This window comes from Neopelma chrysocephalum, unplaced genomic scaffold (genome assembly GCF_003984885.1).
Source record: "Neopelma chrysocephalum unplaced genomic scaffold, ASM398488v2 Primary Assembly neopelma1_23, whole genome shotgun sequence".
In the NCBI taxonomy this organism is placed as follows: Eukaryota; Metazoa; Chordata; class Aves; order Passeriformes; family Pipridae; genus Neopelma; species Neopelma chrysocephalum.
The window spans coordinates 19,331,626-19,352,128 of record NW_020897691.1 but is presented as its reverse complement, the minus strand read 5'-3'; the positions used below and the strand labels follow the sequence as shown (position 1 = coordinate 19,352,128).

At 39.8% G+C, this 20,503-nt stretch overlaps 1 protein-coding gene across 4 annotated transcripts in view; it reads right to left on the bottom strand.

The window, feature by feature from the left end:
* The window catches only part of SNX9 (sorting nexin 9), a 60,884-nt gene extending 45,536 nt beyond the window's left edge, over positions 1-15,348 (bottom strand). For 2 of the 4 annotated variants that reach the window (XM_027689017.1, XM_027689037.1), the window contains exon 1: positions 14,526-14,623. In XM_027689017.1, coding sequence (XP_027544818.1) covers positions 14,526-14,612 — 87 coding nt within the window. In that variant the 5' untranslated portion in view covers positions 14,613-14,623. Of the gene's footprint in view, positions 1-4,078; positions 4,175-14,525; positions 14,624-15,172 lie in introns of those variants that run through there. The other 2 variants (XM_027689046.1, XM_027689026.1) reach the window with 2 other exon arrangements.
* Between the last annotated feature and the right edge of the window lie 5,155 nt (positions 15,349-20,503).

The following is a 20,503-nucleotide window of genomic DNA, read 5'->3' as shown; positions in this document are numbered from 1 at the left end:
CAGTACTCTCCCTTCCATCTGCATTTCTAGGCTCCCTTGCCTAGGCTAGGAATTAAGTCCCTAAGAACTTCTGGTGAGTAAGCTTTAATACTACCCCCTTACTGTTGAGATTTAATAGGGAAAATAGTATAAACTCAATCAACTCCAAAGTAAGTAAAACTAAGTGACTAAATGTTTTCTCTCAATTAATAAGTGCACTGTTAACAATGGAAACCCCCTGGTCCTTCTCTGGGCAGAGGCTTCAGCCCGAACCCTATTTAAATTTCTAACAATCAGTTCCAAAGTACTACAAAATGGAAAATGGTTTAGTTTTGCAATGAGCTTTTTCCTTCTTACTGGCCACAAATATTGCATCCAAGTAGCAGTTAAGGCTTAGAGATAGATCTTTGCAACTTATGCAAAATAGCAAGTGGGCATGGAGAAAAGCATTTAACAAGAAAAGCATTTTAGCTCCTAGGCACTGCAACACACACATTGAATATTAGGTCTAAGCTTCAAGACACTTTTAATATTTATAAAATGGGAATTTCTGATGAATTCCAGATCACAGAACTAACACCACAAAGACATATAAATAAAATACTTGCTACAGTAACTATTGCGCTTCATATTTACTTCTGATCATATATAAAAGGATCAAACAATCCAAGAACTATGGAAACTTCACAGATTCAAACATTTCGTTAGTGGAAATAGAAAGGAAAGCAGTAATTCTCGTTGTTATATCAATATTCTTTGGAGCTGGTTCTAACTGCTGTAGTTACACGACTGGACTGCAGTTTCTTAATTTACAGATTTACTGAACTTATTACAGTCTGAAGCCTCTTAACATTGAGAAGTTCTAAGCATTGCAATCAATCCCTATTACTGTCTTTTTAGAATTATAATAGTAATCATGCCTAAGCATATTAAATCACAAAAGATTCTCCACACTATAAAGCAGTATCTAGATTAGTAAAAGTATTATTACTCTGCAGACCCGAAGCAGACTTAGCTTTCCTCTATTACTTCTGTCTCAGTTGAGTACCTCCCCTTTCTTTCCATAATACTAAAAACAAGAGGAAAAAACCCAACAAAACAAACAACAAAAAACTAAGAGCATTTGCCAACTTATTTCTGAAAGCAGACATAAGACTATGCAACTATACCTGTCAGTGTGTCAAGACTAGTAAACGTAAATTAAGAGGGAAGGAAGTTGTCTAGCAAAAGTCACTAAAATAAAATTCCAATGAAGAGTTACACTATCTCTACACTAAGTTATTAGATGAGTATCCAAGATCTCTGAAGACATCCTGATCCACTGGCCCTTCCGTGTGTCCCCCAGAATCTTGAAAGAGATGATAAAGCAACAGAAGCACCTATTTCTCATAAGAATCCTTCTGCCTTTTCCAAAATGTTTCTCTCCAGACTAGGCTCAGATGGAAGAGCAACTTACCCCCAAGCTGGACAAACATGATGTGCACAGGCACACACTTGCCTGCAATACAGTTCCCCTGCAGCAGGCTAGCTCTGCATGGAGAAGGACAAGGAAAGCTGTGTATTCCTCTCTAGCCATAAGCATTCAGGCTAACAGCAAATGCACAACATTTGTGCTCAGAGAAGCTTTCCTAGTAGCTTTCCTGTCTAAGCCTTTCTTGATAAGAATGACTAATGACCCATATAAAGCAATTACTGGATTTTCCTTAAGGTCACCCTTCTGAACCAAAATGTTTTTGTAATACTGGACTTCCTGATTGTAACACGAACACTTCTGCATCAAAGTATGCTTTATATCACCAAAGTTGGAGAAGCCACTCAAAAGTTGGACACACCTTTGAAAATGCTTTCCCTATGGACATTGGTATTAGAAAGAGCTCTTGTGTTATGCCATAGATTCATCTGTTTCAGCCATATGTTAAAGTTTAGGAAACTCGGACCACAACTGCTTCACTTGGTCAGCTGGCAGTGGCAGATAGTAAAATGGAAATATCCATAAAAGTTTCATAGCATGAAATTCTCATAGTAACTGCACGCCTTCCTTTTCGTAGTTAGCCCTTCAGCAGTTCAGTGCTTCAGGCACCCAGCAGTGCTGTTGTCAAGAAACAGGGATTCACAGGTTTAAATTGCTTGGTGCCACTGTCAGAAATTCATCTGCTGTATCACAGCAGTAAGATGGCAACACCTTACAGGTTCATGCTGGTGGCAACTGTTCCCATATTCTCAGAAAGAAGATCAAATTCCATACTTCTGATTTGGAAAGTATATGGGGCAGATAAGAGTGGGTTTGAGAGAAATCTGCATCCAGTGGAAAAGCAGAAACCATAATTTGGGAAGCCTGGTAAAATGTCAAAAATCAAATAAAAAAAATTTAAAAAGAAAGAAAAGTCCATTATTAGTGCTCTTCCCCCTCTTTCTTTACCTAGGACTCTTCTGAGCAAGTCAAGTCCTTAAATTTTAAATAGCCTTGTTAGTAAGACCTGAACTTTTCTTCTAGGATAGCAGCTTAAGCTTTTAGCTGGAATGAACAACAAAGGGCTTTTGATCACCTCAAGTAATTCCAGTAACGTCTCTATTACGAATAAACTTCAGAAAGGTTTGCTATAAAAACTGCTTCAGTTACTAAAAATATTCTTTGCTAGGTCTAGTAAGCATAAGCCTTTGAAATCCACTGCTTGTGAAAAACTGATAAGCAATATGTTGATCATACCTGGAAACACAGAACAGGAAAATGCATTTCTGTCTGCCCAGACTTTGTTTTATTCATTCTCTGCTACAAGCTCTTTGGATGTGGGTTTGGTTTGGGTTTTTTAATACATTTTTGGCAAGGTTTCTTTGGCTACTTTTTTTTTCAGAATTATATTTTCCCAACAATATTGTTTGTAGAAGGAAAATATTCATTCTGAAGGGCAGTTCTAAGAGAACAAAATAGAAATAGCATATGTGGGATACAGGTTGGGATCCCAGGATCAGAGAAATTGAGGAAGCAGATAGAAAATAATAAAGATGAAAACCTAGCTGCAAATAAATAACTTCAGAAATTGGCAGTATATTTTAATTACATCCAAAAGAATGGTTCAAAATTAAGGATTTAATCTATAAAGTGACAATACTCTGCAAACAAAAAGCAATTAACTTAAAATTATTTTTGCATTTTCTTTTCTGTACTGTTTGATCATTCATGGCAAATTGCCCTGTGATTACTGTCTAAGATTGTTTTTGATGTATTTTTCTGCTTAGAACAACTGAATAGTCTATACAGAAATATCAAGTGATTCTCCAAGTGCCTATGACTCAGCCTGAAAAGGCAGCTACCTTCTGTCTTGCCACAGTAAAGAAATCTCCTCATGTTCCTCTCACAGGCTTTCCCTAAGAGACAAGAAGCAAAAAAAAAACAACTGATGATGGAAGCATAAGAGGACACTAGGGATATTGTCTTCTACGACAGACTCCTACAGAAACCTATAGAAATTCAAGAGATTATACATTATAGTTGAAACTGCCAGTTAAAATGATAAAGATTTATTATAAAGAAGAAAAGACACCAATGTTTATCTTTTTAACTAATACAGAGCAAATGGAGAAAATGCATATAGCTTCTATAATGCTAGAATCACTTTTCTTGTATATGTGCTCAACATCTGCTTAGGAAAAAACCTACTAGCCTGAAAAAACAGACACATTTGATACTATGATTTTATTAAACAATATGCAAAAAATAAAATTCACCTGTTTAATTAAAACTTCTAGTATTATATTTCTTTTCTAATACAATTCTGTTTTGCTTTCAGCAACATCAGCATTAAAGCAAACTCATCCAAAACATGAAATTAAGTTCAGTCTGGACTAAGAGAGGTCACAATATTCACGTATTATAACACTGAATTCCCTCATCAGCTGTAACTGCTGGATCCTCACACTACTCTAGAAATTCACATTAAAAATGTCTCTTGATCTGCTGGTTCACTTTCCTCTGAACAATTTTTCAACACTAAAATAAGTTCAATAGCCTGAAGATAGTCATTTGAAATCAACACCACTGACTATAAGCAGATTAGAAGCAAAATAAATACAGACAAAATGTTAAGAAACAAAGACTTGCATAATTTCTTCCTGGTAATAAAACATGCTTGCAGACAGAGGAGACACAGAACAGGGAGCTTCCCTTCAGCCTCAGAAGCTGCATATGCCTACAATACTTCAGCCATGTACTTAATTAAGTATTCACACTGGATTAAAAGGTCCATCTCATATTGGAAGTAAATTGATAACAAAACACGAACAGTTTCCAAAAAGCACAAAACACGAAGCACAAAAGCACAAAACCACTGGCACTTTCAGAATTAGAATAAAGGTGTAATAAGCTTCTCTTGAAACCATTTCTGTATGATTTTGTCTAAGAAAGAAGTGAATAGGCAGGTTTTCAAGTGTTAAAAAGACTTGGAAATGTTTTCTGTAGTATTAATAACTAACTAGCCTCTTCGGCAACTTGGGTTTTCCTCAGTGAGGACAGATTAGCTCTTTAGATCTACCACACAGTACTGTCTTGCTGAAAATCACTTCTTGGTCAGGTAAGAAGATCTGAACTCTGTTCAGGCTAGTCCAACTCATTTTTGGTTACATATCTTACTTTTAATTCACAGAATGTGAACTTCTTTATAGCTGTCTACCTGCAAGCAAGCATCAGCACATCCCAAAGCCCACTGAAACGTGCTCCTGGCCAGCATTACAGGCAGCATGTACACCAAGAACTTGCATTCAAGTGAATTCCTACACAGGAGGCCCTTTCTTCAGCTCAAACATCTAGGACTAAAAGTTATCGATGCAGTATGAGGGCTCAAGTGACTGAGATTTCTTAAAAAGTGTTAGAATGTAACAGATCTTAAAATCTCAAGGTGTTAAAACAAATTACAGCTTCTGTTCATGCAGTTATAAGTCAGGTGGGTAGATAACCACTGCCACAGAGCTTCCAAAAAAGCGAAGAGAACCTGCAATATTTTCCAGATTTACAACAGTACTTAAGAATGTTAAAGTCTGAGGATTATCTATAATCAGTTCAGTGGTTTTAAAAAGCAGCATTCAAATCCTGATACTTTCAAAATAACCATTACACACTCTTAAAAGATGTGCTTGGTTACCTTTTGTAGTGTTCATACAGGCTTATTTAGGGGTATTGTCAAACCCAGTAACAGAATCCCCCGGCACCCAAGCAATACAGAAGCAAGGGAAATTTACTTGCAGAAATACATGCACAACACCCATGTGATTTAGAGATGTTTCCAAATACTGACTCAGATCTCCTCTGAATCACATCTGAGCTTTCAGTTGGGTTAAGCACCTGAATGTTTTTTTTCTTGTTTAAAACATTACTTATAAACAAGTTATCAGTTATTAAAAATGTACAGCAAATCTTTTACTGTAAGGAGTTCCAATGATATCAGCTCTTTTTCAGAATCAATTACCTACACTGCTCTAAGTGCCCAGACTTCCCCATATTTTCCTTTCTGAATACCAACCTATTTCAGATCCCCAAATAGACTGAGAACTAAACAGTTTCAAATTTGAGAACATGAATTCCAGTTTCACTAGGACATACAACTGCAGCAAAAACAGAATGGGTTTGTATTTAGGGATGTTAGGCAGGATGCATTTATCTCAAGTGTGATTAAAATCTCTGCCTAAATTAATCATTACTGCATTTCTGAAATCAAACTGCAACATTTGCAACTGTTTGCTGAACCAACATTTAACAATGCGTTTTAGAAGTCTGTTGCGTCAAGTCCTCTGGTGTTTGCCTGAAACTTTAGGGCCATCAGTATTGTACCCTCACTGTTCTGTCCCCAGAAAACAAAGCCAGTAAGAGGTGAAGGTTTCAGAAAAAGCCTGCAGCATTCACCAGAAAAATATTCACCAGAAAAATCGCCACATTGTGACCTACTCATTAAGACAGCTTGTAGACGCACAATAGCATCGCCTCTATGAAAGCAGAGATTAGAAAAAACAGTGATTATCCTAATAACTGGAGAGGCACAAAGTTTCACTAAGGTTATCTAATGAACTTCAAGCCTTTTCAGACTCAGCACACTATTAGACACTGTGCATCTCAATGTACCAGTTACACAGGCCAGTCTAGGAGCAAATGAATACCTAGCAAAGCCAACTACCTGCATGTTAAAATGATGCTACTTCAAATACAACCTAACCCATAAAATATAGAATGGAATAGCTGTACTACTTTGAAGTCCCAAACACTGGTAAATACTAATAGGAAAACGAGTATTATTACATATTCACTAAAGGCAGCTGGGAAGGAATCTGAAATGCAGCAGAACAAATTCTCAACATAGAATTCTGCTAAATTCTCTGTTACTTGAGTAACCAACCTTTGTCAATATACTAATGTTTTGGTGTGTCTTAGCTCTTATTAGAAACACTTCTTTATGAAAGCCCGTGTTTACTTTTATTTTATGAACACAAGTGAGGAAACTGTTATATCAACATCAATGCACTACCATTCTATCAGAAGAAGGTTCTTTATTCCAGAAATGAACAAGGTTTGTTTTTTTGGGTTCTAACGTACCCTAGAGCTATTTTAAGCTTCTCTATCAGCAGCATAGGAAAGTACAAGATCCTGTAAAGTTACAAACTGGTCATGATAAATGGCAGCTCAAATAAGCAAAGCTCAGTCATTGACCTGGCTAGAGAACACCCAGCACTTGAACTGGACATTAATTGCCCGCAATTTAATGCAACGTGCACACTAGCAGTGATGGCCTATCACACTTTAAAACAAGGAGAAAAAAAAAAGAAGAGAAACAATTCCTGAACAGATGCAATAACAAAAAAAGGAGATATATCTCTGATATATGAATGACAGAAGTGGATTAAATCATAAAACATTTAAAGTTTAATAGGACGGCACACAAACTTTTCTTGTACCAGCAACCTTTACAGTGACAGAAACCATCAAAGAAGTTTGAAGTTCTGCTTCCTTACGAATTACTAGAAAATTTGGCAGCTTGACAGAATATGACAGAGCTGCTGATAAAAAAATTGTAATTCAACAACCTTCATACAAACTTCCAAGACTTTGGCCTAGTTATTTGCAGAAAGGAAGATGTTTAATTTTCTATTCCATAAGCAATCATTTTCAGAGGACAAATACAGGGCTATTAAGGGAGGAAATTACAGTACTGTTGAAAGAACTGTGCTGTAACTAGGTAAGGACTAATTACATTATGTTATCATATGTTATTGCAATATTCAATTACTGAATTAAACCTTGACCCGTAAAAAAAGAATTAATGCAGTGGAGGAAATAAAACATTTAGGTTTGACTCTCAAATCTGATGAAGCTGCAGGGTGAAATGAAGTGCCTCAACTGACATGACCTTACTGCTGAAGAAACGTGAACTGTATAAGCTCTCCAGGCAATATCAGGATTTAAACCAGAACTAGAAGGAACAATAAACGTAATAGTCTTATATCAATTGTATTTCTTCTGGAAACCACTCACATAATCATCGTAAAGAAAAAAAATCCTCATACAGAAGAGAGAAACAGTTTAAAGCTATTCTAAGGGAATTTTTATAGAAGTTCTTGAAAATTAGCCATTTTGTTCTATCAACCAAGAAAGAAAACACTTTGCTTGAACTGAGAGGACAACTTATTTTTGCTTTGAACATTAAGTACTGCAGTCTCCTAAGGCTGGGAAAAGCAAAGCAAGTCCCAAACCTACTGTGTATAAACAGAGATATCATATGAATACACAAAATAAAAGCACAACAGTTCCCTTGCCAAGGAGGAGCAGATGGCAACTCAGAGTAGAAGTCAGTAACTCAATGACAAGTCATAAGAAACTAGTACACCAGTCCCACTTTTTCCAAGAGCTAGACTAAATGATTTCACCTGGGCAAGTCCCACTTGAAGAAACCCCAGGTCAGACACGGCTGCCCCTCCCCAGAAGCAGCTGTTTTGCTTGGGCTCCCCAGAGACCTCCCACAAGCTGCACTGCCTGCCTCCTTACCGCCTCCTCCTCCTTCCAGCCACCTATTTTGCACATTGGAAACCCCTCCTGTAAAGTGGCTTCCTTTAAGGGGCACGGCCTGGGGGGAAGAGCTGTTCCAAAATACAGGAGGAAACAGAGCTTTTAACCACAAAAAACACGTTCACACGCAGAGTCGCTGGTTTGACTTTACCAGCACTTACTATGAGCACGCACCCTGTCATTAGCAGTGCCCAGGACGGCTCATGTGCCCTTCATACATGTGCCCTTCATACCGAGTCATGTCCTGAATGTTTCCTCGCAACTACACAACAGCTGGATCAGCCTGCGTTATGGCAGCTCCCTACAGGAAGAGCTGTCCCTCGTGCCCTTCTCCCTTTTCTATGGGTCTCACAGAAGACTAACTGTCAAAGTTAAATTATTCTGGTCTTAAAAGTTTTTGGGGATTTTTTTTTTGGGGGGGAGGGTTGTTTGGTTGGTTGGTTTTTGTGTTTGTTTGTTTGTTTGTTTTTGGTTTTTTCGACAGAGGTTTCTTATCCATATGAAGCTCAAAGAGAAAGAGTGCTTTGGAAAAAAAAGGGATAAGGCTCAGGAGCTTAATTTTTCCAGTAAGCAATATCCATATATTTGCTTCTCTTCAGCAGCACTTAAATTTTGCTTATTGGACTATTACAAGATTGCTCTGTTTTTTGAACTTTGTGTTACTTGGGAAGCTCTTTTCCAATCATAAATTGCTGAGAAAGCAGAAATACAACTAAAGAAAGTAAAAGCACAAGCTCTGATTTTCAGCTCTCAGAGAAGTGTAAAGTGACTTTGAATGAAATTGTGATACCATCTTTGAAATAGAAGAGGTTTGGCTTTAAATGCTGAGCATTGCAATACCTATTTATTTAAAATAATTCTAGATAACTAAATGTTGATCTGTCCTTTTGCAAGCTGGTTGAAACAAATCACTTCCACCATTTTAGTCTCTATTACCTGCTTTTGTAATGTTTTGCAAGACTGCTCCCAACACCATCCATGTTGCAATTGCTTGTCAGTTTAATACAGGAAGGAATCCATATATTTAAAATGGCAAAATTCTCATATTATTTTTCCCTTGGTGGTCTCTGTAAACTCTGAAATTTGCCAGGTACCCTAATTAAAGGAGGAGTTTATTGAATATTCACACATTCTTCTGTTTATATTTTAGGAATTTTTTCATGACCTGAAAATCTGAGGTGCTAAGGGGAAGATAATTCACAGAGGAAGACCTTTATAGGATGGAGTAAAATAAAGCTTTTTCCAAAGCTGCAGTTAATTGTAAAGCCTTCTTGCTGAAATAATACCAATGTATGGAGAAATTCTACCAGAGTGAAAATCTGAATCACTGAATCGATAAACCAGATGAAGCTTATGACATCTGATACCAGACTTCCTTCTCTTTAGCTGCTGCAATCATGTTTTTAAATGACGACCTCTGGTAATGAGTCTCTGATGACTCAATGCCTAGGTGCTTAAAATAACTTTGAAAAACTGAGTCAGAGGAATCATCATCCAAGCACAGCATCACATAGATTCTCACCAGCTCTCCAGCACAGAAATGAGAAGCCTTGCACTAGTAATTGCTGCAACGTAACATAACCCACTTATCACTGAACTTTTGAAAAAATCATAAGGCCTGACAAAGACAAAAGAACAGAAAACCTGTGTCTTCATAAAATTAGACAGTATTAGTTCTCTTGCTCATCCTAACACCTCACCCCTTCGATAGGTCAGGAATCTGTGGTAAATTTGCATAACCAAATATTTTCACCTTTTACAGTCATTTTGTTGCCCCTTAGAAAACAAACCACCACACCAAAATACTCAGAAAAGCCCAGGAAGTATTTTCACATCTATTTAATCACAGCCTAAAAAACCAAACATTTTCCACATGATTAAGACCAAAAAATCAAAATTATTACTTTACCTAATTAGTTTTGCTCCATCACATCTTACATATATAACTCAACTGTGATCTCATTCTTTGCATTATGTCTTAAATAAATTTAAATAATGAATTTAAATAATGGAACAGGTTGAACGGATTATGAAGTGATCTGCGTAGTAGAAGTTCTTCCCAATTCACAGATGATAATGGCCGGTCTTCACGAACGAAGATTTTTGGGAAAGGTCTTTTACCTTTCAAGCCTGCGCAATGGATTTTTTAGGTGAGACATAGCCTGCGCTGAACTGAGCCCACCCTTTAATCCTAAGGTTCATCTGCCGGGGCCAAGCAAGCTTGGACAATGGCAGTGAGGTCCTCAGGACGTAGGTTTGTTTTAGAGTGACCTTCTCATAGATGGATGGCCTCACAGGGCTAACGGGCTCCATCTGCCCGGGGGACTAGGAATCGAACCTGGGTCGCAGCAGTGAGAGTCCTGCATGCTAACCACTAGGCCACCAGGGGTCCCAATTCACAGATGAATTAAGATTTATTAACTGAATATTCTTTTAAGATGAAATTTCCTAGAGGAGTTTACTTCCAAAGTTATGACAATACAGAAGGCAGACTTGCAGAACACAAAGTCTGGGTATTTTAAAAGGTTTAGCACAGAGAGATGCTTCAATTCCCAGCTGCAAATCAGAACAAAGAATTGTTTCTGACCAATTCATAATGCAAACATACAGATTCGTGATGGTACAAAGGAAAATGTGGAACTTCTTTGGGAAAGCCTTACACTAGTGAGAGCAATAGAGAATCAAAAAGAAAGATGGAAGGAAGGAAACACACTAAAGGATAATAATCTTTATTTTAAGTCTAACATGTTGTTACCTTTTCCTACCTGAAATTTTCATATGTAAATCATGACCTTCCCTCGCCACAACTACAAAATCATGCTAAATTCAACTGTACATGGTTAGTGGCATTCACAAGAGAAAACATGATTAGATGGGACAAGAAAGCCTTGAACAGCATTTCCATGTTGTAGAAGTATCACTAAGTCATATCTTCTTTAATGAACAGAATATTCAGTCTAAGCTTTCATCTCAAGTGACTTCTTCCCACAAAAAGGGCCCAGTCCTACAAACAGAATCACCTAAATGAGTTCTCAAAGCAGACAAACCATTGAACAATCAAGAACACAATGGTGAGATACAAGTGCCCCTAAAGTCACAAAATAAAAACTGTTGGTATTGAGAGGTACTGAGAGGCTTTAACCTCATGAAGCTTATCAATAGCTGCCTTGTGAAATACCTCGCTTGTGAAAGTGATGTCACCAGCTTCAATGGTGTTACTCCTATAAATCAGCTTCTAGTTCCAACTTCAACTTTTAAATTAAAATTCTCACTGTATATTAACAGCACAGGTTCCAGAAGAACTGTCTTGCCCATTAGTGTGCCATAACTTATCCAGTTCTTGTAATAACATCACACTTCCTTCTGAAATCAGGACTTAACAAATGGCAAAACATCACCCTTTTCAAGGAAAGGACTTGACTACATTTTAAAATAAGTCTAAAAATAGACCGAGGTAGGGAGCACATTATTTAAAAGCCAGCATATCACTTCCTGGCATTTCTAGCTCTCCCTATTGAATGAAGCTCAAAAACAAAAGAAAGGGCATGAGTAAAGCTGGGGCTTTGCAAACTCTATTGGGGAAAGAAGAGGAAAGGCCAAAGAAATCAAGAAAGAATAAAGAGAAAAGTAAGAATCTCATCTGCAGCTTTTGTAAGCAACTATCACAGAAACACATTTACAATACTTCATTTTCTTTGCGACCAAGTTTTGAAAATTTTTTAGGGTCAGGCACTTTCTGCCACCATTTGTGATGCACGGTTAAAAATAGGAATTAGTAAGGTCAACTCTGTTTCCGAAGGAAACATCCAAAATAAAGCATCTAGATTAAAGAATCAGTTCTTAAATGTGGATATGAAATTGCTTACCTCTGAAGTCAGGTTCAGTCAAATTACTGTAAAACTTTGGAAATTAGCTTCTCCTAAATCATCTTTTTTTTTCTTATTTTGATTAGGTTTTTTTACACTTCCTTCAGTTTTTAGAACACGTAACCTTGAGCAAACCACAAAATCCACTGCCAAGTTATAGTAAGATCTAGCCAACCAAAGAACTGCCTCCAGAAGCCTCAGATCATCCATTTCCCACTTATATTTCTATCCCTCATTATGTTTCTACCCCTCATTATATTTCTACCCCTTCACCATGAAAGTCTCCCCCCAGCCAACTATGCCATCCTACTCAACCTTTTGTATCAGCTCTGAGCAAACTTTCAGCTACTGCAACTCCCTAGAACTCGAGAAAATGGCCCCACTGTTTCCGTTCAGTGAATTTTTTGCTATTTCAGCAACTTACTGTAGCTCAAAGGCAGGCCTGACTCCTGGCATGTACATCAGCACGGGATGAGGAGCAAGAAAGGAGAAGGAGCAATGGAGACTGGGTTTAGCTCAGGGCATCAGAGACAGCCTCCACAGCCTTCTAAGCGCCACAACAACCCCTTTCAACAATAGACTCCCTACCAAGTTGCCAGTTAACAAATATGCAAGGAAGGTATCAGTAAAGGCCTCTTGTATGAAAATAGTAGTCTTTTCCCCTGAAAGTTTTTATTATTTCAGTCAGAAATGCATTGAGTTTGAATGGTACAGGGAAGAGCCAGCACATTACACAATTGTAGACCATGTCTTCACACTGGAAAACTCCAGGAACTTAATTGCTGTGGTTTATCAAAATGGGAGGCAAGAAAACAGACCAGGGTTTACAAGCTAGTTGTGGAAGAAATCCCTGTTTGCATCCTCCATCCCCAGGAAATCTAACACTTTCATACAAATATTTGTAAATCCCGTAGAAAAAAGTATAAAAATGAAAACAGACACTGGGCAAATTTCGATTCAAAACAAAGAAGTATCAGCAGCAAGAGAGTGGATGGTTTAAAAAAAAAAAAAAAGACAGACTGAATTTTCCATCACTGAAAGCATTCAAATCAAGACTGAATTTTCCCACAGCCTTCCTTGGAAAGTATATTTTAGTTTAAACAGGAATTAATTCAGAAAGTGCTTATAGCCCAAGCAGCACAGGCCAGGCTGGATTGTCAGTCACCCCTACCAGCCATATAGGACTTGATACCAGTAAAGTTAAAAAAATTCATACTCCAGATAGCTAATTACAGTTTAGGTTTTTTAACATTTCACTTACAAAACAAATACACCTTGCATATTTCTTTTTAAAATAGGTCATTTTAGAAAGAGCACAAGCAGAAGGTGAGAAGTTTGTTTCCAATTTAAAAAACAAAATTTACTTTCCAAGTGAAATGGTGACTGGTTAGTAGGCCGATTTCTTAAAAACTGTTTTTTGAGCCAGTTACTCCCTTATGCAGCTCAAAAAACAATGTATGCTTTACTATCACTGATGTTTTCACAAACTGAAAAAATTAAAATCCAAATCAGGGCTATTTGCAGAGAGGGACCCATCTCCTGGGTAGAGCTCACAGAAAATAAAGTTAGCTTCTCTTCACTACTGCTCTCAGTTACCAGCATAACAAAATACTAACAATAAAATACCAAATCTTTATGACTACCACTTCCAATTTTAGCCCCCAAGTTAAAGCACATTACCATAACTTGCAATGTGTAGAATGAAAAAAACCTGTACAACCTGATTTCAAGCCAATCCTAGTTAGGAAGTTAGAAATTATACACCCTTCAGTGTGGGGTCATAACAGTTCCAAAAAAATATTTAAAGAAAAGCAAAGTGAAAATTTCCAAATGTATGAATAAAACGGCTTTGTGTGTTCACCACAGAACACAGGATCCCACGAGGATACTGCACCTCAAAGTAAGGAGAGAAACAGTAAACTGGCTTAGTACAATATCTGCCTAACATGCTGTGTATCATGTAGTGTATGTGCACCAGAAGTCATGTTCTTGCTACATACAATAGTTAGGCTGATTACAAATCATTCATACACGCATCCACAAATCAGTGGAAATCACCAATATTAAAACCAAGTCCATCAACAATATTCTAAAAGCTCAACAGAACATAATTTCACTATATTGACACTTTTTAAATTGCCTAAGTGGTTTTGAAACTTAGAATCAAATTCCCTGTGCTACTGAAAAAGTTTACTAAAACATGAGTAACCACCAACTTACGTGGTTACAGACACAGCTACTTTTTGACAAGTTCAAGATGTGGAATTTTTTCAGTACTGAGAAGTACAACACAAATAGCACACTTCCTCAGTAAAAGGAAGTTTTAAAACTGCTAGCCAAGCTAATGGAATCAGGTGACTCAAAGTAATACTTCAAATACCAAAAAAGTCTTCCTGAGATACTTAGACAAGTCACAGATGAGTTGCTGGTGGATGTTAACTCACACCTACACAAGCAGAGACGCTTTCATCAACCAATGTAGTAAACAAATATTGTTTATTTAGAAAGTTTCAGATAGGATGAGCTAATTTTGAGTGTTGCTTTAATAGCAGATACTGTTGAAGAACTGAACAGTATAATTTAACTTCCTGCCTCTTTTATGTGTGTGTGTGCGCGTGTGTAAAATCAGAGCTTACTATTAAGAGGTCGCACAGTGCAGACCCTGGGCTCCCACAAGAGACACAGCACACCCTTCCCCCGGATCCACCCGAGGGGGTCAGCATCAGCTGCCCTGACGCGACGCGAGGGCCAGGAGGGCGAGGCGGTCGGGCCGGCCCGTCCCAGCCCCGCGGAGCAGCCGGGACACGCGGGATCGGGGCCCGCCGCTGGCCGAGGCCTCTCCCCGCCACCGCCCGGTTCTCCGGCTCGGTGGGAGCAGGGCAGGGGCGCCCGCGCTGCAGGAGCAGCACCCTCGGCCTCCGGCGGCTTTTCGGCCCTACAGCCGCCCGGAGCGAGCGGGGGGTGGGCTGGGCGAGGAGCGGGGCCAGCGGGGCACAAACACACCAGAAAACAACTTTCCCCCGCCCCGGGATCGGCGCTGCCCCGCCGAGCCCCGCGCAGGGACTGGGCGGCGGCGGCGAGGCCCGAGCGCAGCGCTCCCCTCCCTGCCTCCCTCCTGCCTCCCGCGGCCGCCGGCGAGGGGCAGGCTCCGAGCAGGGCAGCGGCTCCCGCAGCCCCGACACGCCGCCCGTCCCCCGCGGGACCCCCGGCCGGCCGCTCCGCCGGGCCCGCTCGGCGCAGGGGGCGCCCCGGAGCCGCCTCCCGACCCCTGCGCTCTGCTCACCTTGGTGGCCATGGCGCTGCCGGCGCGGGCTGCGCTGCCGCTCTGCCCTCCCTCCCTCCGTCCGTGCCGCGGCTGCTCTGTCGGTCGGTGTGTCCGGCCCGCCCGCCGCCGCCGCTGGACCGCGCAGGCGGCTCCTCCTCAGCGTCCCCCGGCCGCCGCCGCCGCCGCCGCCTCCTGGGGGCCGCTGGGCGGCTCAGCAGCCAAGCCCCGGCGCTGGGCCGGCTAGGGCTGATGAAGCCGCACGGCAGTGCCCCCGCTCCGACCGCCCTGTCCCCCGGCTCGGCTCGGCACCCGGGGGCAATGGCGGGGCTGTTTGTCCGCCGTCTCTCCGTCAGGGCCGCAGGGAGGGAGGGAGGCACCCGCGGCGCTCGGTGATCCCCGGAGGAGCCGCCCCGCCGGTCCCCGGAGTGCGGGGGTAGGCGGACGTGCCCCCCACACCCGGTGCCCTTAGCCGCTTCGCCCTGTAGTCAGTGTTTGCCCCTAAATCGTCGTTCGCGTGGGGGAGAGGGCCCGCAGACGGGCGTTATCGGCCCCTCGACTGCTTTTGAACGGAATTATTGAGGCGACTGTACAGTAAGGAAAGAGAGTTTTCCCCCGGCCAGGCTCCAGCAGCTGTCGGTGGGCTATGCGTTGTCCCTGACCTGTTGCAGCCAGGCCTGGGTGTATAGCAGTTAGCAGCAGCAGTAAATAGCCCCAAGGAGCTGCTCAAGGTCGGTAGCGTTCCTGTTGGGTACTCTACAATTGTCTCATAAAAACTGTGACCCTACTTGATTTCCAGCCTGCAGGAGAGACGAGATGGGAGGCTAAAACAAGGGGAATATGAAAATCCGGTGGCAGTGATTATGCGGAGTACTACACCATCCGAAAAGTGCAGCTTCTCATTTGTATATGTATAGTGGTTGGCCTGGAGTCAGGAGACGCTTCCTTTCTGTAGAAGGAAATACACGGTGTAATTGTCACAGATGCCAAGGAGAGCCCTAAGAGGCAGGTAGGCAGTTGGGAAACTGCATAGAACTCTTCATCTGCATTTCTTTGTCCACAGAACTTACAAGCCTCTCTTCTGATATTGGTATATTTTCTCAGTGAGAGAGCTTTATTAAAAGAGAAAAATATGTTCACAGCAATTTTTTTTTAAGTTGGAGATAGGGAAATAATTTCTATGAAGAGTGAGGATGAGGAAGTAAGAGGAAGCTGGCTATTCAGTTGCCACCACTTTCTGAGTGATTGAACTGATTAACTTCAGAAGTTTTCAATCGCCTTTGCGGGAGTTTTTAACTTTTCCAGAATTCCATTAAATACAACGATTCCAAGTTTTTATTCTTTATAACAGCAGTACCTAAAGGGAAACTTTTGTGCATGACACCACCTTTAATTTGAAGTGTTGTATTAAGGATAAGTTTTGCCATGTGGTCCCTCACAGATTGGTATTTCACCCACCTTACTAGCAAAACTCCCTGAAACTGGCTTCATCTCTTTACTAGTGGACCCTGCTCTTCCACCTTCTTACTAACAACCTTGCTATCATTCTATGTTTTGACCCAGTCATCTAGTGAGCATCTTATAAAAAGGATAGAGGTATGAAACCCAGAGAACCAGTGCTGTCTCGTTTAGGGATTGCCAACTGATAGGTATGTAAAGCACCCTCTATCCCTTCTCCAGATGCTATGTTTTGCTATGTGAAATATAATAAACTTGTGGCTTTAGCATAAGCTGGAGTCTGTGTCATTTTTTACCTGTGGTCAGAACAACTGCCAGAAAAGTTTAGTCTACCACTGCTAACCACTATGCTTTAAGAGAGCTCTGCTCGCCATCTGGGGAATGAAGAACACAGTCATGATTTATTCAGCCTCTCTATATGCTTGAAGTTTCCAGTTTACAGTTTTCCACTGTGAGGTACTCCTAAAAATAAGCCTTGCTTGACTTGTTTGAGGGATGAAGGAAATGTTAACTTTTCTTTCAGCATGAGAGAATGTTCTGGGAAAATATTTTTTATGGGATCTTTCCAATACTATTTGCAATTAATTGCCATTAATTCTTGTGTTAAGAAAGGTATTCTTAGGAATCACTCTGGATTGCAAGTAAACATATCTCTTAGCTGTAAGCTTTATTACTGCTTAACGCGAAGGGCCAAATACACACAAATTGCTAATGAAATCATCTAAAATTTCCAAAACTTCCTAAATTAGTTGCTTTTCTGCTACCAAGCTGTGTTGTAGTTAATTAAGACTAGATGTTTGTTTAGCACTAGGCATAAAAGAAATCTCAGTGGCTTCAGTGGGGTTGTTTACATACTTAAGCATAGGTTGGAAGTGTAGTGCTCCGTGTGGAGCTTATCAGTTTTCAAACAGAGTTGGCTCATTATTAACTTTGTACTAAAGCCCAAATGTATCCTATAATAAATATCTCCACCTCAGAAGAAAACAATCAATAACAGAAAAAAATCCACTACAGTCACATAAGTCACATAAGTGACTTCTCTCTACAGATTTCTACTAGGTAAGTATTTTTGCAGTTAGCTTGTCTGCAGTACTTCCCAGGAACAACTGCTGCAGGAGAATTCAGTGAGAAGTGATCTATTGCAGAGCTTCATCAAATGGAAAGCTCCTGCCAACAGTGCTATGCAAATTTTTTAATTAAAGATGGACTCCGAGAGAGGACACGGAGAACATTTGCTGAATGTTCTCCGCTTGGCAAGGCCTGCCTGTAGCTTCAAGATCACAGAAAGTCAGTGACCTTGTGTGTTCCGATTTACGCAAACTTGGTGGGTAATGATAAAGAAAAAATGTTATTCAGATAGGCTTCAAACTGAAACCCATCTGGAGAAAGAACTATGGTTTGTGTTTGTAAGCTACTGTTCTCAGGAGCTGCTTGAGGTGATGCACTTTGGATTTCTCCCTGCTAGCAGGCTGTGCCCTTAGCACTACCTAGGCGATGCACTGGGGTGACTGAGGTGGCCCTGAGGCATTCACCACAGCTGTGGAGGAATTTTGAGCAACAATTATTATCTTCAGTGGCAACAACTTTGCAAATGGAACAGGTGTCAAATACATATATTTCCGAAGTCTCTGCAGGAGGTGTACAGAGAGCATATTGTCCTGGGTCTTTATTTTCAAAGGTGTTTTATAAAGTAAGAAATTATTTAATTGTTTTCTTGTTGAAAGTGTAACAATGTGGTGTGCATGATAACATCAGTTCCACACTACATGCTTTTAGCTCAAGATTTCTAACCCCATTAGTCAGGAAAGCCTAAAAACGACTAGGGAGAAATTACAAAAACATTTCAACTATTCCTTTTAATTACCATGTTTACCTTAGTCACCTGATACAGACCTTTTGTTTTAAGAACAGCTAGAGATTTCACATTTCTAAAGCCTTAAAATTTACTGTACTGAGCAATTACTTAGTTTCGTAATCAAAAATAGTAATACTGTATTCTTCATCTCCATAAGGCATATCTGCACACCTTTACCTACCTCTCCTCAAGAGGTTCTTTGGGTGTCATGTTTCCTTTCAGCTGACCAGCATTTCTCTTTCAGTGTTGGGTTAACACCATTTCTTTGGTGTTTCTGAGAAGTCTGCCTTCCTCCTATTTTCTGTCTCCTTCCCTGCCCCAAAATTGGACAAAAAATGATAGGAGCTGCCACAGGCATGAAACCTAATGTTATCTGCACAGAGCAACAAGGAGCAGCTGCTGAATCCCATTTGTGCATTGCTCTGTACAGTGTGGCATCATTTGCAAATCCTATTTGAAAAATACATTTAACAAAATGAGTTCTGAGGAAAAAAATATTAATATTTTCCTTTCACATTAGGAATATTTGGACAGAAAGGACATGAAATCTTGAATCATATGGCATTTGCAGCAAAGCACAATTTTACCTCTCACTTACCCAGAACATTACGTGGCAGTTTAAAATTGTGCTCAAGAAATTACAGACACGCTTTCCAATTTTGTTCAGCACCTGGTGCTGGAAGATCACTATCAAAACAGTAAGGCAGCCAGTCCTGAAATATTGTTGGAATTTAGGTAGAGATTTTCCTAGTTTATAAAAGCTGCTTTAGAAAATTGTACTCAAAATTGCACCCAGATTCCTGTGAGTTTTTTGGTCTCTGAATTTATCTCTGAATAAGCAGTTCTGAGAAAAACTGTGCTTCACACATTTGCTTTTGATTTAAGTGTTTTGTCTCCTTAGCTGCTAATTGAATGCCATTATAATCTGAACTGTGGCATATAATGTGGACCTTTTTTGAGGTAAGTCCTCATTTTGCATGGTTACATTTTTAATAAACACACAGCTAATACTGGTTTTGTGCTATGTATGAATATGTTGCTTTCTTTACACTGGGGGAAAGTGCAATGGTATGCTATGCTAAATTTTGTACTCTGAAGCTGTTGGGTTGTTTTTGACACATCTTTGTGAAGCCAACAGTTTTAAGTCATGGTGGACTCTCTGGACTCAATCTTCTCTTTAAAAATCAAAAAAACCAGCTGTTGACCATTGAAGATGTGAAAAAGCTACATAAAAAGAAAAAAAAAAAAGAAAAAAGTATCAGCGTTCCAGAGACAAGATGTTGCAAAGGTCATGTTTTGGTGCAAATTTGATCACACTCCAGGGAGAGTGAGATGTGTGGATTAAACACCTAGTACAGATCCTTATGGATGAGCACAATGGCTGCAACAGTTAGGAGCTTGCTTGGTCATGATGATCTGTTCTTTCTTTAGATAATAGTGTACAACACAATTATTTTCTCCCTTTGTTTCTTAAATGTAATCAATATTTTGACCAATTCTGGTATTCCTTTTCTGACTTTTCAGCAGTATAATCATTGATAGGTGTGTGTAATTTTTTTAGCAGTATAAGCTTAGAAAGAAACTATACAAAGAATCATGCTTTCATGTGCAAGGGATAAAACAGATTTGTCAAAACACCTAACACTGATATCATTCTTACTTTTTGCATTCTCTTCTGAACTGTACACTGTTTGGTAGTATAATAATATATACATATATATTTGCATATATGCTTATATCTGGGCTAGGATACTTGTGCATGTATATATGTCATGCAGTTTAGTTGGTTTGCATTTAGATTTTTAAAAATAATTTATGTTCATTTGTGTTTCAAGGGCTGCTGAGATCAATAGGTTTTGAACTCAACTTTCCTGAAAAATAGAATATAATTTAGTAAAAAGTACATTTTAAAAGGGATAGATGTTTCCATTTTGATGTTTGCTAGCTTTAGTAAAAGTGACATACCATTAGCACTATTGATCCTTACCACTACTGACCCTTCCCATCTGGAGTGCTGACTGCCTGTGGCTTATTTCCAT